Source organism: Gopherus flavomarginatus, chromosome 1 (genome assembly GCF_025201925.1).
Source record: "Gopherus flavomarginatus isolate rGopFla2 chromosome 1, rGopFla2.mat.asm, whole genome shotgun sequence".
Classification (NCBI taxonomy): Eukaryota; Metazoa; Chordata; order Testudines; family Testudinidae; genus Gopherus; species Gopherus flavomarginatus.
The window spans coordinates 228,135,653-228,162,418 of NC_066617.1; the positions used below are offsets into that span (position 1 = coordinate 228,135,653).

Consider the following 26,766-nt stretch of genomic DNA (forward strand, 5'->3'; position numbering starts at 1 on the left):
GATAAGTTTGTTGCCTCCCCAGACCTTTATGGAAAGCTCCTAACTCCTTCGCACCTGGATCTGATAGTTGGCCCAGCCCATCAAGATCAGCTGGATGTGTGTTTGAGGGGTAGGTAGCTAATCCCTCGCTGGTGAGGTAGAGCCCAATTACCTTTAAAATCCAGCTTGTGGCACACTTTTTCCTCCAGCTCCCTGTGTTTTGTAAATTGAACAATGGTGCTTTTTGAGAAAGCTATAAACTGGAGCAGAAGCACTGGAGTTGTCTCTACAGACTCTGGAAGGCTGCACTTCACTCATTCACATCAGAAGGCTTGCTTTTTTAGAGCTGTGAATTTAATTTTTTGTATTGAAAATCATTCTGCAGAAATTGCTGGCTTATTACTTTTCCCATGAGCTGTATTCAACAAGGAAAAAGTGTCCTATTTGCCACTGGTAACTGTAGAAGTTAATTTTCTAGCTCTTGTTAGTTGAACATTGAGTTTCTCATTGACATGAGGTTTTGAAAAATCCACTTGGCAATGTGCATAGGAAACTACCTCTGGCAATAAGGCAGGATCTCTGAGATAATGCTTGAAGAAGACTAAAGTTTTGACATACTAGCTCCTTCCACTTAAATTGTCAGTATCCATTTGATATTCCGGCAAACAGTCTGTCATCTAGAGTAGCAAACTGAGTTTGGGAGCTCCAGACGTAGAATGAACAAGTTCATTCTTTCCTTCCATTTTAAGATATTAAAAATATACTCTTATAACAATCCATGTGCTAGACTAGTCTATTTTTAAAAAGTATTGTTACCTTTTTAAATGCATGCATCATTTTTTATGTATACTTTCTGGATCATGCATACCAAGCATAGGGATATGATGCTATGCACTGCTTGGGAAGCTCAGTCAGACATGTTCACTCCTTAAAGGTGCAGCATTATACAACTTCCAGTTTCTGACATCTGTGCATTAATTGCATCCTACGTGCATGCATTTTGGAGAAGTGGCAGACAGCTCAGGTTCATACAAATAATGATAATACAGTGCTTGGTTAAGTAGTACTGTTTGAGTGGCTACATTTAATAAAAATCTTTAGAAAAATTTCAAGAGGATTCACAATATTACTGCTGAGACATTTCAGGGTCTGAAATTCTAGAAATAAAATGTAAGTTTAGATATTTGTTAGAATTTAGAACAAAAAAGTTAAAGATGAGTGAGTCAGAGAGTGGGGCTCTAGCCTGGAATTTAGGAGACCCAGGTTCAATTTTCTACTCCATGACAGACTTCCTGTGTGACTTCAGAGGGATGTTGTGAAGATTGTTAAAGATTATGTGGTGTTCAGGTATTACAGTGATGAGGCCAAATAAGAACTGAAAGCAGGTTGTATTTTAAGATCCGCATGAAAGGTTTGTGAAATGGTGATCCTGTATATGTTCTGTAAATATTTGTTTAATGAGAATAAACTGTGAACTATTGGGAAAATCTTTCCCTTTGGCTCAGTGATGAGGGAGGGAGCGAGCGAGCGATATGATGAAAGTTCACTCCACTGTTTTTTCCCCCATCTACTGCTAAAGAGACAGTCTCCTTAAAAGGTAGTCAGTTGCAAAATATGTTATCAGTAGTAGCTGATACATGCCCTGGGTGCCCCTTACAATATTTATAGCGCTAGTCAGATTTTCCTATTTAAAAAAAATGTTTTCATACCCCCTGTTGTTTCTGTAGGCATTTCAACACAACAACATGACAAACTGACTTAACTGCCTTTACAAGGGTAACCATGTAGCTGACTCTGTGCTACATTGTCAAATGCACAAGTATTCATGTTAGAACAATGGTGAAAAATATTTTTCTGTAATCGTTCTGCTATAGTAATTTTAGGTGTTGCTGGTAAAATAGAAGGCAGGCATTTTACAGACAAAAATATGATTACATTGGTGAGATTAACTCTTTAAAAACACTGATTGGGGAAAATTTTTGTAATCTATTAGCCTGAATATTGCTTGATTTTCATTATGGCATTATCACGTATAAATATGTCTAGGAGTTGGGGAAGAAATGTTATTTATTACGTTGTGGCTGTACACACATTGAGTATATACTACAGCAGTTTGAATTGAAATATTCTTATTGTGAGAAGGGAGAGGCAGTTTAAAGATTTTATCTGACACAATCTTGAGTTCCCCACTGGGTGATTTTTTTTAAATTAATTTCAATTAAACAAAAGTGTTTGGAAGCTATTTTAAATATCATTGATGCCAGTTCAGAAATGTGTCAAGTTGTTCCATGTACTGGAGTGGCAATAAACTGTCACTGCCATAACTGTACAATGGTAATAGTGTAACACTCTGCTGTCTGCAGAGAAGAGTAAGAATAATCCAAATTATTGTGAAATATAAAAATACATGGGTGAGTCTAGCTGTCAGACTTTGAGCCTTTGGGACTTATCACAGTTCACATCTATGACTTTCTCCAGTGCTCGACACTTGAGACTTAAGAGTATCCTGTGAGACTTCTTGTAAGCTGTCTTTCCTTTTTCCTCCCATACAGGAAATAAAGAAGGACATGAAGAAAGAAAGTATTGCCAACAAACCACCAGAGAAGCCAATGGATGAAGTTTCCAATGGAAGCCCTTTACTGTTTTCTGAGACAATTAGAACCACCAGAAAAGGTACAGTATATCAAAGTATAGACTTTGGTTAAACTGGTGTGCTTTGTTCACGAAAAATTAAAATAACAGAATGTAAGCTTTCATTGTTTTTAGTGTTAAAGCACAGCATGTATACAGTTGTGAAAGGCTACCAGTAATGTTGGGAAGATAACAAAAATCTTTCCTTGATTGGCATACAGATGTATTCAGTATGTCAATTTCCATTTTTATTTCCATTTACAAAAGCACAGCTTCTTTCCTTCTAAAGAGATCTTGTCTAGATTTATTTTAATTAAGAAAAGCTACATGGATGGATTACTAAAGCTTATCAGACTGACAGCTAGAAGCATATATAGTACTCCTGTGCAATGCTGTTAGCAAACTTCAGTCCTGAATGTATCTTTTTTTCCCATTCTTTCCCAAACAGAAGCTCTTTTGTGACAGTGTGATTTTTTTTATTTTTTTAAGGATACTAAAAAGGATGCTAGGAGATGGGTAGAGTAGCAGAGATCACTTTTCTCTCGCCCCCCACTCCAGCACCCCAGAAGCTTTGGTGGAAAGAGAAGAAAATAGAAAGTTGTTTTCTCTCTTCCAGTAGCTAGAAGGATATAGCTTCAAATTAATGAAACACTGCCTAAACCAAATCTGATATGAAAGATGTAGCTATCAAATGGTGTGAAAGATAGCATCCTCCTCCTTCTCCTCCCAAGATCTGGGGATGGCAGCAGGGCTTCTTAACAGGGTGGTGTTGTCCCACTTTTATATCCAATTCTGTATAGCAGAAGGCTGATGAATTTTTCAAATGCTGCCTCCTTCCCACAGCTATCCCCTCTGCTCCTGGACAGACAAGGTCCTTGTCCACTATTCAGCAGTTCTTTCTCTCAGCTCTTCTAACTCATGCTCTCACTCTGTTTTAGTACAAAGTTGAGGGTTTAGAGGAGGAACTGGGTGGAGAAGCTCAGATGTAACTAAGAGAATGCTGCTGCCACTGCCCATCTCCTCTTTCTCTCGGCAGCAGATTACCAAGAGAATCTTGTTAGAGGGAGGGGAGCTAAGCAGACAGCTCTTGCAACACGCAGATGTGAAGAAGAGCCCAGTAAGAGATGCATGGGGAGGGTTACATTGATTTGGGATGGGGAAAGAACGGAAATATTTTATTAGAAAAGGTGGGTGAGGTAATATCTTATATTGGACCAACTTCTGTTGGTGAAAGGGACAAGCTTTTGAGCTTACACGCAGCTCTTCTTCAGGTCTTGGTGATGTGGCATTAGATATATATATTACAGGCGTTTTTTACTAGTTCAATTTATTTTGTCTTTGAGCAACTAGGTGCCAGGGATGTTTTTTAAGCCCTGCTCTGTGCTGCCACAGGCCTGTAGCCCTTAAAAGGCAACTCCCCCCCCCGTTGCAGTCTACATATTTGAGAGAGAATACATTTCTAAATGAAAAGTAGTTTTCTTTTTTTGGCTACAGTATTGTGCCTTATGGTTTCTTCAGAGCCCCGCATTGTAATGGAGGGGGTGTTTTTTGTAATGCAACAATGAAGTTCCTCTTATAAAGGTTTGTACTTAATTAAATAATCAGTTAGTCTAACTCAGTGGTTCTCAACCAGGGGTATGCATATCCCTGTGGGTACGCAGAGGTCTTTTGGGGGTGTACATCAACTCATCTAGATACTTGCCTAGTTTTACAACAGGCTACATAAAAAGCACTCATGAAGTCAGTACAAATTAAAATTTCACACAATGACTTGTTTATACTGCTCTATATATTATACAATGAAATGTAAGTACAATATTTGTATTCCAGTTGATTTATTTTATAATTATATGGTAGTAATGAGAAAGTAAGCAGTTTTTCAGTAATTGTGTGCTGTGACACTTACAAAATCAAACATAAAAATATATAAGCAAGTAGTTTTTAAGTGAAGTGAAACTTGGGGGTATGCAAGACAAATCAGACTTCTGAATGGGGTACAGTAGTCTGGAAATATTGAGAGCCACTGGTCTAACTCCTTCAGATTGCAGTCATGATCTGGGAATGCTTCAGGTCTGCCAAATGCCTCCCAATAGTAGCCTGCCCATATTACTAATTGTCTTTAGCTACTTAAAGGGGGTAGCCGTTTTGTTACAGGATTGTTTGTTGGAAATCACCTCTAGCGATTTGTTTGGCTCACAACTGAATAGAACAAGAAGAATTGAGAGGGCTGGTTGTAGGGGCTGCAGTCCTGATTTTTTTTTTCTTTTCATTTTGCTTTTCCGGCTGAATATTCTTGATAGCTTTAATATGTGTCCTTCTGGCTACCATAGATAGCCCTCATAGACACTGTACTAGAACTGATTGGTTTGATGGAAGTAATTTAGGGAAACATGTTGGGTGTAATTTTAAGTATATCCTTTAGGGGTGAATTAGTAATTCTAGGGATTTCCTTTTCTGCACGACTTAGGGAGTATGATCTAGGGCTTGGTGCTCCTCAGTAAGGAGTAATAGGATCTGTTCTCAAGTCAGCTACAGAAATGCTATGTGACTTTGTTCAAATTACTGAAAAATTTGGGCCTAAGAGTTTGAAAATGATTAGTGATTTTGAGTGCCCAATTCTAAGCACTGTAATGTGTGTTGATTTCCAACAGGGCTGAGTGCCTTCAATGCACTTTAATTTGCCTCAGGTTGGACATCAAAAATCACAAATCACTTTTGAAAATTTAGGCCTCTGTGTCTGTTTTCACATCTGCAAAATAAGAGTCGTACCTGCCAAATAAAGGTGCTGAAGCATCCTAATCATATACTGCAAGTAAATACATTTCTTCACTTAAATTACAAGTAATACTGTAACATATTTTCATTTATTTAAAAAAATACAAAACTACTTTATTTTTTTAAGTTCTCTTGAAAGGATCAGAATTTAAATATTGGCCTAATGCACAGAACTGCTTTAATCTTTTAGATAAAAGTTCTGTGATGGAGTCCAAAATTTTCTGCACCTCTGCATATGATGAATAACATCAAGAATGATGTATAATGTCTAAAGCCGTGTAATGAAAGAATGTTAAGATCCGAGGGAGAGATTCTGTGTTGTACCTCTGAGAGGCTCAGTACAGAACTCTAAGGTCAGTGACTGGGGGGCAGGGAACAGAGCTAAGTCAGCTCTGTGCCTTCTCAGACCTTGGCTGCTCCGAGGGCTGTAGCATTCCCTGGTGCAACGTAGGCAGTTTTGGGCCTCTAAGTTGTTTCAGAGTAGCAGACGTGTTAGTCTGTATTTGCAAAAAGAACAGGAGTACTTGTGGCATCTTAGAGACTAACATTTATTTGAGCATGAGCTTTTGTGGGCTACAGCCCTCTTCATCGGATGCATGCAGTGGAAAATACAGTAGGAAGATATATACAATGGATTGTTTCATGTTCTCTGTTTATATATATATATCTTCTTACTGTATTTTCCACTGCATGCATCCGATGATTTAAGCTGTAGCCCACAAAAGCTTATGCTCAAATAAATTTGTTAGTCTCTAAGGTGCCACAAGTACTCCTGTTCTGTTCCTTTTGTCTGAGTTCTGGCCACAGCACTGCCTGGTGTATGTTAAGACTCTTGAGCTATATTAAAAGCTACAGCACTACCAGGAACCACTGCAGCCAGAGGCAGTGTTTTGTTTTTTTTTTTGGTTTTCTTAGTTTTTTTGGAGGGGGGGAGGGACACGGGGTTGTGTGTTCCCCTCCTAGATTTCTGCCTTCCATTTGGCAACAGCTTTGACTCGGGCCAGCTGTCTGGCATTGCTGGCTCGAGCCACCTGGGGTCACCGTTCCCCCCCCCTAATGTTTCTCCGCACCCCCCTGGGAGCATGCCCCACAGTTTGAAAACCTCTGTTCTCAATCTAGAGGTGACGCATCGGGCAGTTACGTGCCCCCACCCCCGGACCTTTAAATTGTGCCCCTCCCCCCCAACTATCAACAGTTACACGTTGCCTCTGCAGCTGTATGTGCTGCAGCCGTGGTCCTGGTGCACATGCTACCCCAGAGCTTGAGAAGGCAGTCGGGCAGTCAGGGGACAGGGAGCGAGGCGAGTTGGGTGGGGGGTGAGGTCCTGGGAGTGGCAGTTAGGGTGGGGGGTCTCCGGAGGGGGTGGTCAGGGGACATTTGGGTTGCAGGTTCTGAGGGAGGCAGTTGGGGGCAGGACATGGGTGGGGGTCAGATGGGGGGGACAGGCTGTTTTGGGAGGCACAGCCTTCCCTACCCAGCCCCCAGTACAATTTTGCAACCCCGATGTGCAGGGCCGGCTTTAGGAAGTGCGGGACCCGATTCAAACAGTTTTGATGGGGCCCCGGCAGGGATGACTAAAAAAAAAAAACACGTAAAAAAAACCATGCAGGGCTTGTACTCACCAGGCGGCACTCCAAGTCTTCGGCGGCACTTCGGTGGCAGGTCCTTCACTCGCTCTGGGTCAGTGCCGCCAAAGATCCAGAGTGAGTGAAGGACCCGCTGCCGAAGTGCCGCTGAAGACTAGTTAGAGAATCGGTTGTTAAGATTTTGGCAGCTCATTACTGCATGTGTCAGTATCTTTATGCCCGCATCTGTAACTCTCACTCCATGCATCTGAAGAAGTGGATTTTTTACCCATGAAAACTTATATCCAAATAAATCTGTTAGTCTTTAACTTGCCACCGGACTCCTTGTTGTTTTTTTAAACTAGCACTCGTGCTTCTTCCAATTAAGATTTATTTTTTTCAGTTACATTCCTGTCACATTAAAATTTACTTCAAAGAGCCCACGGGTGCACTTGTTTTTAAGAATGTATGTTATTTTTATTACATAGCATACATGTAATGCTGTAGCATTACATAGCTAATGACATGTAATGAGCTATTTTAGCTTATGTGAGATGCATTGTTCTTATGGTGTTCATTGTGTGGTTTGATTTGAGTCAATCCATCCTGTAATATGGTGGAGGAAATTATTTAGACTTGTCCTAATAGATCAGAAGGAAATTGAGTTCACTGTCTGTGAGCTTTTCTCCTCAAAAGAATGACATTTAGAAGTTGAAATGGGAATAAACATAATAGGAAGTGACATGTGGACTAGCATTTTGAGAACACAAGACAACGAAATGTAGAATAGCATTGTAGATAACGCTTTTGTTTCTTTTGTGTTGTAAATCTCTTGATGCTCCTAGGTAGCATAACATAAAATTCAACCTGAAAGTATGCTGTATTACCTAGTTCTCTTATAGTTGTATGTTTTGATCAAGGGAGAACTTGATTGCATTGTGAATCTGCTTTTTTAATGTTTTTACTACAGCTGTACATGCACACACACACGCGCACACACACACACACTCCAAACTGTTCTAAACAAAATGTAATAATTAACGTCAAATCCTGAAAGGCTGACTGTTTGGAAGCAGTGTCCAATGCAGTTGTTATAATGCCACATATTGTGTGCTGTTGTATGATCTGTCACTGTTTCCACTAAAACACGTTATTTTCAGAAACTGATATAGGCTTTAAAAACATTCTTCCAGCTGAAGTATGACATCCATGGCATGAGTCTGTCAGTGCATTTCTTATGATTATTTTTCTTACACAACTCAAAACATTTTGATTCCTCTAGTTAAAACCTACTGAAGACACAAAGAATAAAAAGTTAAATTAATGGTGTTTGGTGGGGGCATTTTCACTCCTGTAATTTATTTTTGATATTATATAAAACTAGCTGACTGTCGATAATGTGTAAGCTAGATAATTCTGGGGAGGATGGAATTACCGGGTATATAGATTCTCATTGTTCTGATTCTGGTAATTCATAGACACAGTGACTTGAGTAAGCGTGACCCCAAATGTTTATTCCTCTTGTGCACTGACATGATGCCCTATTGGTTCCTTTTATTATTTTAATTTTTCATTGTTTTATCAATCATCTTTCAAAAAATTCATTCCTCCTGTGACACACTTCTGTGTATGCCCTTTCATTGGCACGATACCCAGGGCCTGGAAAGGTGTGTAGTTTTTGCTAAATTGTACGGTTATGAGTGAAGACCTTTTTTAAAGACCTGTTCCATGTATCTTATGGAAATCTCATTGCTTTCTACTAGTACTATAATGTTATGGTAATGATACTAGAGTGAAGATTAAGGCCTGGTCCACACTACAGCGTTAAATCAATTTAAACAGCGTTAAATCGATTTAACGCTGTACCCGTCCACACTACAAGGCACTTTAAATCGATTTTAAGGGCTCTTAAAATCGATTTCTGTACTCCTCCCCAACGAGAGGAGTAACCCTAAAATTGATACTATATCGATTTAGGGTTAGTGTGGACGGAAATCGAAGTTAGTGGTCTCATTCTTTTACTGAGCTACCCAGAGTGCACCGCTCCGGAAATTGATGGTAGCCTAGGACCATGGACGCACACCACCGAATTAATGTGCCCTAGTGTGGAGGCATAAAATCGATTTTATAAAACCAGTTTTATAAAACCGGTTTTAATAATTTCGATTTTATGCTGTAGTGTAGACGTGGCCTTAGATAGGGCTTCCATTAAACCTCTCTCTGCAGTGCCTTCTGGTTTTTGTTGAATGAACATTTTTTGCTTGTTGCATTGGGTGTGATGGTGTCCATACAAGAGTCTCGAAGGCACTAATTTATTTAGCTTCACAGCGCACCGATAGAATAGCTAAGTGTGATAAAGGAATGACACACAGACTAATGGTAAGTATGTTTTATTTCCTGGCTCCAGACACTTGACATAGATCAGGGTTCCAAAAGATGATTATACGATGTCATATCACAGGGGTGGTTATTCACTGACTCCAGTGGCAACTTTATTTTTTACATATGTGGAAAGTGAAATGGAGAGATTAAGTGACTTGACCAAAGTCTGCTGAAAGTCTGTCAAAGTCAGCAATAGGACTCAAATCTCTTGATTCCATGGCCCTTGCTTTAACTACTTTGTCATCTTTTTCTCTTTAAAAAAAATTCATTAAAATGTTGTAGAGTTTGTGCAGACTAGGGCATGTTCACTTAAAGCTGTTCACTTTTGAGGAAGCAACTTCACATTCATGTAGCACTTATAATGAAAAGTTAAGAGGAACTTGACAGCTATTTTGCAGAAGAGAAAGTGGCTCTTTCAGGAGAAGCAGAAAAAGTAAAGGGACGACATAAACTTTGTCTAGTCAGTTTTAAACAAAAAGTTTATTAATTGCCCCAAATTGCCCTGAAAAGTTTTTCTACAGTTACATTTTCATACTGGTGTAAATGAATTTTCTCCAATTTCATTGTATGAAAAACCCACAGAAACAGAAATGGAAAAAAAACTGACTCTGTAGAGGAAATAGTGAAACTGACTATACAAAGTGTTGTCAAATGCACAAAGGAAGCAAAACAGGGGGAAAAAAAAATCCTGAGAACTGTTACTGCATTTTTGTCTAATTTCTTCGTTATGATCTTAAGTAGTAAGTAAACAATTTTCAGACAAGTTTATTTTTTAAACTTTACTGTGTTCCTTCAGGAAAATAAACTACAGGATTATTAAATCAAGAAAGAGAGAGATGGATGTCATGTATTATAGATAAGGCTAAGATTTTGTCACAATTATTTTTAGTAAATGGAGCCTGTGACTTTTACTAAAAATAACTGTACAAGCTGGGGCAGAGGCTCACAGCCCCAGCTGCATCCCCCACTACAAGGCAGGGGTGCATGGCCACTGTGGGGCTATGTGGGGAACATAACCCCGGCTCCAGCCCCTGCCACGGCTCCAGCTGCTGACAGCTGAAGCTGAAGAAGTCATGGAGGTCCGGTAAAGTCACAGAATCCGTGACTGCCATGACCTCCGTGACTAAATCGTAGCCTTAATTATAGAGAATCTTCATAATGACTACAGATAACCAGACTGATATGAAAGACCATTTGTGAATCGAGAGAAGAGGGGGGAGCAGAAACACAGGCAGAGGTCAGTGACCTGCACCAGTAAGTCAGTGGATCAACCTCAATCCCCTTAACAACTGATATCTGGGAGAAGAGCCAGCAAACAGGTTGGATCAACCCCACTGATATACCGTGGTCTAGCACTGGCAGCAGGTTTCAGAAAACTGAGTTTTGTCTGAGGATTCAGATGTGTTTTGTAGCTGCTGTGGCAGGAGACCAGAACAGTGAAAGCCATCAGTGCATGCAGGCATGAAAGCAGCAGTGCATGCTGTTTTGGGGCAGCCGTACAGCCATGCAGAGCAGAGGAAGCAGACCTGAAAGCAATCACCTGTGAGATAAGCAGCTCAGCAGTTGCATGGAGGAAAAGGGGACAGGGAAAAGAGAAGAGGAGGAGCCAGTAGGCCAGATGAGGTTGCCACAGTACCATGCATGGATATGAGAGGGAAGGCCGAGAGCATTGTGAAAGCTCTAGGCAGGTTCATGGGGAAAGCTAGCAAAAGCAGCCCAGAAGCCGGGGGTGGAAAAGTAATGCTCTGGCTGCTGGGGAAGGACTAAAAGGAGGGCTAGTAAGAACAGGTTAATTAAGGGACCTCAGGGTAGGGAGGTGGCCAGGTGTTGAACAAGAGGGAGCTGTGCAACAGGAATTCAGGAGCTGGGTTGATCTCATGGGAGGCCTGCCCCTCTTCTTCAGATAGGGCAGCACTGGCCAGATACTTGGTATGTCTACACTCCAATCACACGGGTGTGATTGCCGTTGATCTAGCTTTAATCTAGCTATCGCAGGTACCAGTGCAGTGAATCTGTGGCAATGTGGGCTTTACAAGCCCATGTGGAACCCTGGGTACTTACTCAGACAGTTAGACCATGCTGAACTCCTGTGCTCGCACTGGCCCTTGATACTCACACTAGCTAGATTAAAGCTAATTCAGCTGCAGTCCCAGCATGTGATTACAGTGTAGACGTGAGAGCAGTGTAGGAGCAGCCACCAGCTGCAGCACACAGTCTAGCATCACATAGTCTAGCATGAGAATAGAAATGAGCCCAAGGCCAGGGGCAAAGGGAATTAAGCTGTGAGAAGAGTCACACAAAAGTGCTGGCTGTGACATGCCCAAGCAGAAATACTGAGACTGTGAGGAAGGTGGGTAACTTGTCTGTCACTCCTAGGTAAAGAGATACAGTGGGGTGAGGTAATATCTTTTATTGGACGAACTTCAGGTCACCAGAAGAAGAGCTCTGTGTAAGCTCCAAAGCTTATGTTTCTCACCAACAGAAGTTGGTCCAATAAAAGATATTGTCCCTCACCCACCTTGTCTCTCTGATAGCCTGGAACCGACACGGCTTCAACAACGCTGCGAACAACCCATAAGTAGAGCGGTGAAGTGACAGACTCGGGACTCCAGTGCTGGGGCAAATGTAGGGAGGACCTCTCAATGAGACCAGTGACAGCACCAACGCTTGAACCAGGAAGCTAGTGAACAGGAGCTGTGAACAGGAGTTCTGTGAGGAGTTCTCCAGGGGAAGGAGAGGAGACTTAAGTGATGCTTGGAGTGACTTTCTTTTAGTTTGTTTCTGTGCTTGCTTGCCTGAAGATTATAGCATGGTCTGTTTTGGGGGCTGTGTGCTAAGCCAATTGGCCAGCTAGGCTAGACTAGGCTAGGCTGAGTGCTTATTGATGAGCTTCTAGCTTGCTATTCCTTGATCCATAACCCTTTTAGGATCCCTTGACAAGGGGATGGGGCTATCTCAGGGGAACAGGGGTTTAAGAAGCCAGCTCTGTAAGATACCAGAGGATCTAACGAACAGGGGAGTTTAGTGAGGGAGTGAGAGAGGCATTCCTTCCAGGGCAGCTCAGAAGCACAGGGAGCCCCATAACAGATTGAACTACCAAGATAAAGGGAGTTTGGGTGCAGTGAGAGTTCAGCTGCAGGGGGAGGAGGTCATGGGACTGTAACCTAACTATTAGAAAGGTGCCAGAGAAGCCCCCTACAAAAGAAAGTTACGGAGCAGGAGGGAGGAGAGAGAGGGGAAAAAAAGCACTGATACACCTAACAAACATACTCTAAACGTAGGCCAACAAGCTGTGCCACCTTCCCCCATCCCCTCAAAAAAAAAAAAAAAACAACCCTACAAAAGTAAAAAGAATGCAGGCAGGGTGTGGGCTATCCAGTTTGTTGCCCTGAGTGCAGCATGTAAGATTACCTGCCTTGTGGGGAGGTGGCATGTGTGCGCATGTGGTACAAGCCACACCCACAAGCTCATGCCCCTCAGCGACACAAAACAGGCTCTTGAGGCCAGAGTGGCTGAACTGGAGGAGCTAAGGGAGACACAGAGGGTCACAGAGTGGTACCACCCCCAGTTTGACAACCTCTGTGCTGTAGAAGATGATGAAAGTCTTGGGGAAGGAGGACATCAAGCTGGAGCAGAGGGAAACAGTTCCATAGTTAGGACCTTCCTTCGATACGATGTCATGGTGTCCTCTCACACTGAGGATACTCCTCCAGGAAAGGAAACCCAGTTACTAGAAGGATCCAGATAATAGTAATGGGTAATTCAATTATTAGAAATACAGATAGTTGGGTTTGTGATGAGAGAACCATATGCTAAATTGCCTGCCATGTGCAAAGATTGCAGATCTCATGAGATAGCTAGACAGACTTAAGTGCAGTGCTGGGGAAAAGCTGGGGGTTGTGGTACATGTAGGTACCAATGACAGAGAAAAGTAGGACAACAGTCCTGGAGACCAAATTTAGGCTGCTGGATAGAGAGTAAAGTCCAGGACTTTGATGGTAGCATTATCTGAAATGTTCCAGGCAGAGCTGCAGGATCTCAACTCGTGGATGAGACGATGGTGTAGGCAGGAAGGTTTTTGGTTTATTAAGAACTGGGGCACCTTTTGGGAGAGAAGGAGGCTTTACAGGAAGGATGGACTGCACCTGAACCAAAATGGAACTAGATCACTGGCATGTAAAATTTAAAAGGTTGTAGATTTTTTTCAAGCTAAGGGCTGGGAGAAAGCTGACCAGTGTGGAGGAGCACACGGTTCGGGTGGAGACATCCCTTAGGGATGAATTTCTTAAAGGGAGAACTCTATATCGTAATAAAGAGGATAGGAAAGAAGTTGGTAAAGTACAGGTAGGAGCTGGTGAGGGAACAGTCAAATGTAAAAGAGTCCTATTGCAATATAATATTTGAAGGCAAGCAACTGAATATTGACAAAATATAAGTGCTTTTATACAAATGCTAAAAGTCCAAATACTAAGATGGGTGAACTTGAGTGGCTGGTATTAAATGATACACTAAAATATAATTGGCATTGTGGAAACTTGGTAGAATGAGGCTGTTCAATGGGACACGGTAATATCAGGGCAGGAGTGGTGCCAGGGTTTCTGGTGCCCTAGGCAGAATTCAGGGGGGTGGCATTTTGTGTGCTCCCCATGGGGCGCGCGGGAGCTTCCGGTTCCGCTCCGGTAGCGCCACCAAAGAAGGACCCTCCACCAAAATGCCGCAAGCGACAACAGCAGTCATCGAGCTGCTCAGTTTCCTGCCGCTGTTTTCTGTGGCACATCGGCAGAAGGTCCTTCTTCGGCAGCGCAAAGGGAGCAGAACCGGAAGCTCCCGTGAGCCCCGTGGGGAGCACACAAAATGCCGCTCCCCAAATCCTGGTGCCTAGGCGACCGCCTAAGGTCGCCTAATGGAAGCACCGGCCCTGTACCAGGGTACAAAATAGATAGGAGTGACACAGTAGCTTGCGCTGGTGCGGGAGTGGCACTATATGTGAAAGAAATCAGAGTCAAATGAAGTAAAAATCTTAAGTGAATCAAATTGTACCATAGAATCTCTATAGATAGAAATTCCATGCTTGAACAATAAGTGTAATGGTAGGAATATACTGCAAATCACCTGACCAGGATGATGACGGTGATTGTGAAATGCTCAGAGAGATTAGAGAGTCTATAAAGACAGAAAGTGCAATAATGATGGGGGAGTTCAACTATCTTCATATTAAGAACATAAGAACGGCCATACTGGGTCAGACCAAAGGTCCATCTAGCCCAATATCCTGTCTTCTGACAGTGGGCAATGCCAGATATTGACTGGGAACATGTCACCTCACAAAGGGATAGAGAGAGAACATTTCTAGATACCAAAAATTACTGCTTCTTGAAGCAGCTTTTCCTGGAACCCACAAAAGGGAGCACACAATCTTATCCAAGAGGTGAATATAACTCAACCACTAGGTAATAGCAACCATAACGTAATTAAATTTAACATCCATGTAGAGGGAGAAATACAAAAGAAATCCACCTCAGTGACATTTACTTCAAAAAGGAGAACTATGCAAAAATGAGGAAGCTAGCTAAATGGAAATTAAAGGGAACTTTCACAAAGTGAAATGCCTGCAACCTACATGTAAACACTAATAGAGGCACAAAGTAAATGTATACCCCAAATAAAAAGGCAGTAAGAGGACAAAAATATGTTGTCATAGTAAAACAGCAGAGTGAAAAAGGTGATTAGAGGCAAAAAGGCATCTTTTAAAAATTTGAAGTCACATCTTAGTAAGGAAAATAGAAAGGAACATAAACTCTGACAAGACAAGTGTAAAGGTATAAAAAGGCAGGCCAAGAAAGAATTTGAAGAGCAACTAGATAAAGACACAGAAACTAACAGCAAACATTTATTAAGTACATCAGAAGCAGAAAGCCTGCCAAATAGTTGGTGTGGCTAATGGATGATCGAGGTGCTAAAGGAGCACTCAAGAAAGACACAGTTATTGTGGAGAAGCTAAATGAATTCTTTGCATGAGTCTTCACTGCAGAAGACCTGGGTTGGAACTGTTCTTTTTAGATGGCAAATCTGAGGCTCTGCCTCAGATTGAGGTGTCAACAGAGAGGGTTTTGGAACAAATTCATAAATTAAACAGTAATAAGTCACCAGGACCATATGGTATTCACCCAAGAGTTCTGAAGGAACGCAAATATGAAATTGAAGAGCTACTAACTGTGGTATGTAACCTATCACTTAAATCATCCTCTGTACCAGATGACTGGAAGGCAGCTTATGAAATGCTGATATTTAAAAAAGGATTCAGGAGGTGATCCTGGCAATTACAGCAAGCCCAACTATACATACAAAATGATGAGGTCTAAATCAGCTGTTACCAATCCTTCTTGAATAATAACACACAACTCCTATGGTCTTGGATAGTTCTCTGAAAACATCTGCTCAATGTGGAAAGGCAGTCAAAAAAGCTAACAATATTAGGAACCTTTAGGAAAGGGATAGATAATAAAACAGAAAATATCTTAATGCCACTATATAAATCCATGGTACACCAACACCTCAATTACTACATGCAGTCCTCATTCCCGCAGCTTTAAAAAAAAAAAAGGTACAGAGAGAGAGGCAACAAAAATTATTAGGGGTCTGGAACAGATTCAATACAAGGAGAGACTAAAAGGCCTGGGACTGTTCAGCTTAGAAAAAAGATGACTAATGGGGGATTTGATAGAGATCCATAAAATCTTGAATGGTATGGAGAAAGTGAATAGGTAAGTGTTGTTTATCCCTAGATATAGCACGAGAACTAGGGGTCACCTGGTGAAATTAATAGGCATCAGGTTTAAAACAAACATATGGAAGTACTACTTCACTCGACACACAGCGGAACTTCATTTCCAGGGGCAGGTATATGTATGTGCAAGCCGGAATCAGGCTAGAGATAATGAGGTTAGTTCAATCAGGGAGGATGAGGCCCTCTTCTAGCAGTTGAGGTGTGAAAACCAAGGGAGGATAAACTGCTTTTGTAGTTGGCTAGCCATTCATAGGCTTTGTTTAATCCTGAGCTGATGGTGTCAAATTTGCAGATGAACTGAAGCTCAGCAGTTTCTCTTTGAAGTCTGGTCCTGAAGTTTTTTTGCTGCATGTAGAATTTTAAAAGATGATATTTTAAAAGACAATGACTGGCTGTTTTGAAGGCATGAAAACCCGTAGAGCAGGGGTCGGCCACCTGTGGCACAAATGCCAAAGGCAGCACGTTAGCTGATTTTTACTTGCACACTGCTGCCAGCCAAAGTCCCAGCTGCTGGCCCCGCCCAGCCCGCTGCTGGCCCGGTGAATGGAACCCCTGGCCGGTAGCAGGCTGAGCAGGGCCGGCGGCCAGGACCCCGGCTGGCAGGAGCCAGCGGATGGAACCCTAGACCAGCTGCCAGGCTGAGCCGCTCAGCCCACTGCTGAACTGGGGTTCTTGTCCTCTGGCCCCGCTCAGCCTGCTGACGCTCTGGGATACCAGTTGCTGGCCCCACTCACCTCGCTGCTGGTCTGGTGTTCCAGCCGCCCGGACCCCTGCCAGCCGGGGTCCAGGCCAGCCTAGGGTACCGGCAGACAGCCCAGGGCTCTGCTCCTGGCCTGGTCCCAGTGCTCTGCAGCCTTTATCAAAAATTACACTACAATTAGCTTAAAAACTTGAAAACTTAAAACCTTTGTCTATTACGGTAATCATTAAAACATGTATAATGTTAATAAATACATAGGTTTGATGAAACAAAGTAGTTGTACTTATGTGCCTGTGCTTAATTTGTGGTTTTTATGATTTACCTTCTAAAAGAATCTCGCATGTCTCACACCCCCAGGGGATGCGTGCGCCCCAGGTCAAGAACCACTGCACTAAACTGACAAGATCTGCATTTTAATTAAATTTTAAATGAAGCTTCTTAAACATTTTTCAAACCTTGTTTACTTTACATACAGCAGGAGTTTAGTTACATAATATAGACTTATAGAGAGAGACCTTCTAGAAATGTTAAAATGTATTACCGGCACCTGAAACCTTAAATTAGAGTGAATAAATGAAGACTCGGCACAGCACTTCTGAAAGGTTGCCGACCCCTGCAGTAGAGGCTGGTATGTTTTACTTTTACGGCTCTGAACTATGCTGGGAGAGGTGCAGAAACTTAAACATTGTGAAGTAACTGTGGAACTGATCAGGGAACTAGAGATGAGGCAAATATTTAAAATCAATATTTGACTGATTGTGTAGAACACTATATTGCCATACTCTGGGGTTGTGCCACTATGGTGCACCAGAATGCATTGTTCTTGGGAACAAATGCAGAACTCTCCAGAGTTTTCAGAAGCTTGATCCAGTCTGGAATATCATTATTGCTTGAGGGTTTAGAGGAGTTTAGTATAGCAGTGACCACTTCTTATTTCCCTTGCTGTCCTTATTGTGAAGGTGTTATTTGGTAGTGTTCACTTCTCAGGTATTCAGTAGTCTTCTTTATCTGTTTTAGTACTTGACAAAGTAGCAGTAGTTCAAATATTGGTCTGAAGAATTGCATGTATAAATGGTGAGGTCAGCTTTGGGCCCTCTTGCAATGAGAAGGTGCAATTATTGTCATCGTGGCCTTGTGGCCTTTTGGCGTTTCTAAATCAGAGTATCTTATGGTAGATAAAACCCTTTTTGGTGTTGGATTTAAACCAGTCTTTGGGGGGATGAGGGGGAGGACAAATTTGGTTTCTTAGGTTGATGTGTGCCATATACTTTTATGAACTGATGATTGTGCAGGAAAAACTTTTTTTTTTCTTTCCAGACTCCTCCAGAAAACATACTGTAAAACTCATTTCAGAATGAGAGAGCTTTCTTTTCATTTTCCAAATCAAACATATTTAAAGTATAAAGCCTGGTCCTGCCTACATCTGCAGAGTCTTAGTGGAGTAGTTATTTGCCCTACATAACCACAGAGGGGAATAAGAGGGCATGAGGTAACCCCATATTCCCTTATGTAAGCCACGCACATTGTGATTCAAAGTGCAAGATGGAAGTGCAGCCTTTGCATGACTGCTACTAGGCAGGCAGGGGTAGGAAATGGGAAGAGCTTTGACTCTGTCATCCCTCATATGTTGGCCAGCACAGCTGAGTGGCCCCAAGGTGGAGAGTAATCAACTCTTAGTAATAGCTGGCATGGATTAAGATTATTCTCTGCCCCTTCTTCCCCTCTCCAGCAAGGGATGAACCAGGATTAAGGTGTGGTCTATTTGCTGTCCCGTGCTTGGTGCAAATTACAAAGTGACAATCTAGCTGTATATTTGGACTTGAGTGCTTATAAGGATATGTCTACACAGTGAAGAAAAATCCATGGCTGGCCCATGCCAACCAACTCGGGTTTGCAGGGCTGTTTTATTGCTATGTAGACTTTTGAGTTTAAGTTGGAGACAGGGCTCTGCAATCCTGTAGGGTGGGAAGGTCCCAGAGCTTTGGCTCCAATCTGACCCCAGAAGTCTACATAGCAATGAAACAGGCTTGCAGTTGGAACCACGTGAGCCCAGGTCAGCTGGCATAGGCCAGCTGCAGGTTTTTCTTCGCTGTGTAGACACTCCCAATGTGTAGACATGCCCATAGCATGCCCTAGTTACTTTTTCCTACATGTGCCTTTGCAACGGCATTCTTTGATGATTTCTCTTTGCCTCTTGTAGAACCATAATTGCCCAGTAATGTGCAGATCTAAGTAAAAGTTTCACCTGCTTGTACAATGACACCAATTCTTTAATTTAAAATCTCTGAGCATTTATAATTCCTCTTCTGCCAATCCTTTCTTAGTCCATCTTTGTCAAAATACAAGTAAGAACAGAAACAGGGAAGCTAAACTTCATGAGCTTCTGTCTGCTGATGTCAAGAATGAAAATCAGTGAAGAGCAACTCTATATCTGAGGAATTTTTGTTTAATATTGAAGGCACTTTTTTTTCCCTCCAGCTGGTTCAGTTACTTCAAATGGAAATCTTTTCAGTTAACAAATGAGAGGGGGCTCAGAGTGCTGAGGAAGGGGTGTTTTCAGCTTTCAGGAAATGCCAGTCCTTGCATTGTTCAACTGAGATTTGCTGGCTGATTACCGTGATGTTTACTACAAAGGGAGCTCAGTTCAGCCTTTCTAAATGGAGGATGGTTGTGCTATCATAAGATCTGTGAACAAGTAAAGGTGACAAATGTTTGAGTGGAAGCAGAGTTTCTACCCAGGCTCCCTGCTATCGAGGTCTTGGATTCAGCTCGTTCTCAGCTCCTCATTCTGTTAGGTTGCATCAGAGCAAGCTGTATGGTATTCTAGAAATCTAGCACTAACTGAGATTGATTAATAACAGAGCATTAGAAAAAATGTGTTGTGTTTAAGAGTTGTCATCAAAGTTTTTCTTTCTTTATTTATATTTCATTAACTCCTTTAGACTCCAATCAGATAGAATCCCTATTTTCGTACAGGCTGTACAAAGATATGAACAGACAATTCCTGTCTTGAAGAGCTTACAGTCTAATTTTGGACAAGGCACAAGAACTGAGCTAATCAACAATAGGAGGATGAGGAGTAATTGTAATATGATTATGCAGTAATGCAGTCTAACAATATCCCAAATGAATTTTTTGGATTTAAAACAGCCATTGCTCATTACTTTTTTAAATTCATTTTATGTGCTTTTGTTAGAGGGTGTGCTCTGGGGAACGGAAAGAAAAAAAAAGGGAGGAAAAGGGTGTAGACAGGAAGGAGAGGAGGGAGTTGGGAGAGGGTGGAGGGTACAGGGTCAACAGGATGAGGGCACAGTGAAAAAGAAGTAGATACCAGTAAATGTCAGCAATAGAGTCCATTAACTGAAGCTGAAGGAGTGAAAATGTCAAAGAAGATCTATTATACTGTGTTGTCAGAATTTCTAAAAGATGTCTTCCCCTCTCGCTGCTGCTGTTCTGCTGGAGCCTTGGGGGCGGGGGTGTTGAAGGATCTGTTGAGAGCCTGGCAGTGGGACAGAGACCATGGCGGGGCGGGGGGGTGTCACCAACATCAAGTATTGAAATTTTCAACATGGGTTTAAGAAAAATAAAAGCTCATTGTTTTTGCTTCTCCTCATGTCACTGCTGAAATTAATTTTTAGTACTTAATATTCCATGTAACCACTTAGCTGTTGGCATGTGATACAGCATTTCTCTTTAGTGTCAACATTCCAGTGGAACTTTGACACTTCCACAGGGTCTTCCAGATTCATTAAGCAGGTGCATTTTGCATGCTAGTTAACACTGAAGCAGTTAAATTTTTAAACACCCATCACGGTGATATAAAATGTATTCCTCTGATACATCTGCTCATGGTAAGGTGCTCATATGCACACACCCTCTCTTCATTTCTCTCTTACTTCTATGTTAAATGTCACCCATGGAAAAAATAGTATTTTTTTATAATTTGGTATGTAAACAGAGAAGAAACTGTGAATTTCAATAAATAGTCTTTCATTGAGTAGTTTGTGAGATGCCTTTAAAATACAAAAGAGGATAGTGTGAAGATATACCTGGAGAGCTATTCAGTAATGCTAGATAGATAACAGAAACCAATATTTTTGCTGGAAGTACTTAAGCAAAACTGAAAGAAAGCTGCTACTAAATGAATTACCTCAACCACTAATGACAAAACAAAAGGCTAGAAAGGAATGTGTAGAAAGGAAGAAGAGGGGATAAATAGAAGCCCACAAATTGGGAGAGATGAGCACAAGTAAAAGAGTGCCTTTAGCTAATGTATATGCAAAACCATACAAGATTAATGACACCTTTTCTAACTTGATGAATCTGATTGATACAGGAATAAACAGCTACATGGTCAAGGGGAAAGAGGACAGATAATAAATGATTTATTCAATGTTTTTCTCCTGTAAACATGAGATAATGACAGTTACTGAAGGCCTGAATTAACAGAAAATACTGTGAGAAGATGCAGCGATATTTTATAGAGTTCTGTTGAGTGCTAAAATAAAGAAGTTAACAGAACATTTAATCTATCTGCTCTCAAACTCTAAAAGAGATACTTGCACAGAGGAATGGCTTTTCCTCTCTGAGCAAACTGCCTAGTATCTCACTTCTGTTTTATGAAGGAAGGCAGCTCTTCTGTATGTATTCACACTATAAGCTGGTTTTGTTTGTCATGACTCAGCTGCTACTTAGTTTGGATTTCAGGCAAGTTAGCTCTACAGTGGAAACACCATATGCAAAAGCACAGCTGATCATCTCGTTGTGCTCTACAGTAAATATGGTGCTGTTCACAGTTTTTTGTTTTTTTAAATTTGGGATGAGGGGAGAGAATATTAAAGAACATTTGTCTTTTTAACTATGAGAGCTTTCAGAGCTAATTCAAAACAACTCCTGGGCCAGATCCTTAGCTTCTGTGAATATGTGTCGCTCCCTTGAGCTATAATGGAGCTATCACAGTTTACAGCAGCCCAGGAGCTGGTCCAATATACAGGGCACCTCCAAGCTTTTTGCCACCCAAAGCAAAAAAAAGTCATGTGCCTCCCCCAGCCCTGAGAGGAGAAGCGAAGCAGCGGTGCGCTCAGGGGAGAAGGCAGAGGTGAGCTGAGGCGGGGAGCGGTTCCTTTGCCGCCCCCCCGGGTTACTTCCTGTGCCCCCCCACCACTGCAGCTCACCTCTGCTCTGCCTGCTCCCCTGAGCATGCTGCTGCCGCTCTGCTTCTCCCCCCTCCCTCCCAGGCTTGCTGCAAAACAGCTGATTCGCGTGGCAAGCCTGGGAGGGAGGGGGGAGAAGCGGAGCGGTGGCGCGCTCGGGTGAGCAGGCAGCAGTAGAGCAGAAGTGAGCAGGGGGGGAGCGGTTCCTCTTCTCCCTCCCCCCCCAAGTTATTTCCTGTGGCCTCCCTGTGCCCCCCACCGCTGCAGCTCAGCTCTGCTCAGGGCCGGCTCCTGGCTGTTTGTGTCCCAAGCAAAAAAAAAAATGGAGCCGGAGGTGCCGCCCCTTGGAAAGTGCCCCCCAAGCACATGCTTGGAGCGCTGGTGCCTAGAGCTGGCCCTGCCAATATATTTGGCTTCCCAGTGATTGCTTGCGGAAGCCATTCAACAAGCTTGAATTGCAAATACCAAGGAACACTCCGTAAGCAAAGACTAGTTAGAACAATAAAATCTTTTATGTACAAAAAGTGTGACTGCAAAGTCTGTAGGTTTCTATATTAATAGTGCTCTCCATTTAAAGAATTGAAAATGGAAAAATGCATGATGAGTAATTATTCTCCCTCACATCGGAGAGTGTTTATTAATACGTTTAAAAATACAGTTAACCCCCCACCCCAAAGAAGTGGTTGGAGTTCGACATTTTAGTGAGAATTTATGATTCACGTGGGTGTCTGTGTTAACTTGAGTGAAAAGTGGTAGACTGACAGTTCTGAAGGCTCACATTATTATGTATCCATAAAACAAGGTACCACGGTAGCACACGCAATGTAAATTTCCCTACACTGTCTCACAAGTGTGCCCACCACCCTCACTTGGGTGGGAGTAGTGGCTCTTGGAAGCAGGCCAGATTCATCTTCTTCCACGAGACTGACAGTTCTGGTGATAGTTTTTAGCCCGATTCAGTAAAACACATGCTTAAGTCCTCTTTATTTTAGTTGTAGTATATGACATGGGCACTTGTGCATTACAAATTGACGTGAAAGAGTACTCACTGCTTTCAGAGTAGCCACCTGAGAGCCATCTCTCCCTAGCTGAGAGTGGTGGGCACATCGGTGAGGCAACGAAGGAAATTCACGCTGCTTGTGCTGCAGTGGTACCTTGTGGGTAGTACCTCATCAGATGATGATTTTTGATCATTTGAGCCAGTAGCACAGTGGTAAAAGGCTCTATATTGCCATTGACCAATTCCTTAGCTATCTAACAGCCTCCATTCATGATCTGGTCTTTCTGTTCTGACAGGGATGATTTAGGTTGGAGACTTGGTACAGGTCCCAGCTCTGCTGCTGATAACTTCTGGGTTTGAAATCTTTATGAATATCACAGCATAATTAAACAAACATGGTAGATAATTTTCAGGCAGATAAGAAATGTAGCTCAGAGGCGAAACTATAATTTTTTTGGTAATTTGCATAGATTTTTTTTCTGGAAATAAATTACGAGACAATGAAATTCTGATGTTCTATGTGCAGTCGCATCTATCTTCCAAGGCAAAGACTAGTGAAAATTACTGAAAGCCTGAAATATATTTTTATTAATTTCCCTTTGTTGCAGGCAGATATGAAATCTATTATGTGGAATATCTAATTTAAAATGCAAACTGTGCTAGAGCTAGTTTTGCTTACTTATCTGGATGTAGATGGGTTTTTATTTCCTCATAATTTTTGCTGAGCTGTTACTGAATTCTTGTACTCTTCCATTTTCCATGATCCAAGCAACACAAATTCTAACACAAATATGAGATTTTTAATAGTTATCAGGTACTAGATATTGTAAAGTTATTTATAGGAGTCATAAACTAAATACCATACAAAGCTCAGGATGATAATGTATTTATAATATAGTATTTACTTCATCAATTTAGACTGTATATCTTACTACAGTTCTCTAAGCACTCATACTATACAACTTATTTTAAAACATACATCACAAAAATAAACAGTGTAAAAAAAAAAAGTACTAAAACAACATTGCAGCTCACTAAAATCCTCCCTACTTACCCCCACTTCCTCAGACGAATCCAGGTCCTTGTAACATGCCTGAAATATCAACAAACTCTGGGTCTTTCAGACCACAAAAGGGAGCAAATTCTAGTCTAGAAAACCATCCACTTAATATGTCCTTCCCCATATATACAAACATTGGCTGCCTCTTCAAGTGATTACTCATGTGTATTCCACAATAGGTGTGCATGCTCGCCACGTGCGCTGGTGTCGGAAGTTTTCCCCCTAGCAGAATCATAGGAGTACTGCTAGCAACCCTTGGAGTGGCGTCTCCATGGCACGGTATAAAGGGCACTACATGCTCCCCCCACTCTCAGTTCCTTCTTTCTGCCATTGAAGGTGTTTTGGAACTGCTCTGTTCCCACTTTGCTGCAGCTCTTCCTCAGAACTCTTGTTCGTTTGGTGTATAGTACCTGTAGTTTAGTTTAGTTAGTGCGCCTGGGCCAGGGCATGCCCCGTGCCTTGAGTTTTAAGTTGTGCGACACTTGTAGGTGACCGATACCAGTGAATGATCCGCACACGGGCTATTTGGGTGAAACCCATCTCAGCGATCGCTGCAAGATTTGCAAGTTGTTCAAGCCTTGGACCGAGAGAGAGAGACATTAAGATCTGGGCCATCCTGATGGAGTTGGCATTGACCCGGACTCCAGCGCTCCACTATGAGTCGGCACTGGGTACCATGGTGTCAGTGTGCGGTGACCTCCCGGCACCATCTACCATTTAGCACTGCTCCCCATCCATGGGGCATGCCAAGAAGGCTAAGAGGAGGCCTTCTCCACCGCGGCACAGGAGCAAGACTGGGGGAGAGGCTAGACACATGTTGGGCAGTCCTCAGTCCCTATTGGTCTCTAGACCTCCAACTCAGGTCAAGTAGAGTAGCCCAGCCCATTCTGAGCCAGCTTCCCTGGATGTCCAGAGGCCCTGCAAGCGGCCTGGGACATTATGTCCATGCCGGTACCAGGAGCACCACTAAGGTTGGCCCTGCGGTCCAGAGTCAAGCTGCCACTGGGATCTCCGCAGTGACCCCCAACTCAGTACTGGTCACAGTCGAGGGAATGTTCCCGACGCTGTTCACTGCTCAGCGTAGTTCACGCAGGTTGCCATCAACCCCCACCAGGCTGTCTGGCTGGGTTCTAACTGACAGACTCCAGCGGAGCGGACACCGACAGGACAGAGGCAAAGAACACTGAAGGCCCTCGTCTCAGAGGCGCTATCTTAGCCAGTCGCGACATGAATGTCAACACCATTCCTGTTTGTCGGCTTACTCCAGGATCGTGCCATGGCACGCTCCCACAGTCCCAGGCATCGATCGTCAGTGCCTTGCCATCGCGGAGCCGCCTGCTGGAGCCGATCGTGGAGCAGCTGCTACTGGCAGTACTGTTCCTTCACGTCAGGATCATGGTCTCGTGGTCACCACCGCTCCTGGCGCCTCCGCTCTTCCTGGTCCAGGGACAGTGGCAGGTCGTATGTCAGCCTGGCCTCCCTTCATAGTTGTCTATCGATGGGTCAGGCCAACCAGGCTGAACAGCTTGCTCCACCGTTGCCACAGCAGATGCAGTGGAACCGGGCCCTGGGGCTGGCACAGTGGTACCAGTGGGCCCCACAGCTCCCAACGGGAGCTCGCTCGGTGGCCAGAGCCTCGGAATGGCCGTCGGCCTCCCTCTCCCAGCCTCCAAGGAAGGAGTCGGTGGAACGTGCATCTTCTGTGCCATGCTCGGAAAGCGAACAGGTGGCGGATCCTAGGGTGCCTGTGGACACGCAAAGTACCGTGCTTGCTTCCTCACCCTCCCCGATGAGGCAATTACAGCCTCTCCTTCCTCTGTCCCACAGGAGGACTCTAAAGCTCTCCAGGAACTATTGAAAAGGGTGGTGTCAGTCTTCAGGCAGAGGAGATGGAGGAGCCCTTGGACTCCCTCTTCAACATCCTGTCTGCCTCGGTGCTGGGCAGGGTGGCCTTGCCACTGCATGAAGGGTGGCGAAAATTTCAAATGTCTTGTGGCAAATCCAGGCCTCATTGCACTGCATATCTGAGAGGGAGTGCAAGTATTTTATGCCTGCCAAGGGACATGAATACCTATACACCCACCCTGCTCCTTACTACCTGGTGGTCAAGTTGGTCAACCACAGGGAGCAGCAGGGTAAACCAGCCCCCACTCCAAAAAATAAAGATTCAAGGAGGCTGGATTCATTTGGGAGAAAAATGTATTCGTCCTCAAGCTTCCAGTTATGGGTGGCGAACCATCAGGCTCTCCTGGGCTGGTATGAATTCAGTCTGTGGGGCTCTCTGCCCAAGTTCGAGGACTCTCTGTCACGCTCCTGGAGGAAGGAGTTCAAAGCTCTGGTGGAGAGGGTTCAGCGGCTGCCAGGGCAATCCTGCAGGCAGCATCGGATGCGGCGGACACAGCTGCGTGGTTCATGGCCTCCTCAGTGTCTGTAAGGAGGGCGTCGTGGCTCCTGTTGTCTGGACTGTCCAGTGAGGTGCAGAACTCCTTGCAAAACTCCCGTTTGATGTCAAGGCTCTGTTTGCAGAACAGACGGACATTAAACTGCATGGCCTGAAAGACTCCCGCACTACACTTAAGACTCTTGGCCTCGATGTTCCAGCTCCAGCTTGACCTAAGTTTAAGCCACAGCAGGCTCCCACCCAGACCACCCACTCTAAATACAAACCCCCTTATAAAAAGTCACAGGACTATAAGAAACACCCGCAAAGGCAGTCTTGGTCTGCCCCCCAACC

At 43.2% G+C, this 26,766-nt stretch overlaps 1 protein-coding gene across 2 annotated transcripts in view; it reads left to right on the plus strand.

Annotated features, from left to right (window-relative positions):
• Positions 1–26,766, plus strand: part of SH3KBP1 (SH3 domain containing kinase binding protein 1) — a 244,669-nt gene that overhangs the window by 8,374 nt on the left and 209,529 nt on the right. For both annotated transcript variants that reach the window (XM_050936578.1, XM_050936579.1), the window contains exon 2: positions 2,532–2,652. In XM_050936578.1, the coding sequence (XP_050792535.1) occupies positions 2,547–2,652 (106 nt within the window). In that variant the 5' untranslated portion in view covers positions 2,532–2,546. The remainder of the gene's footprint in view (positions 1–2,531; positions 2,653–26,766) is intronic.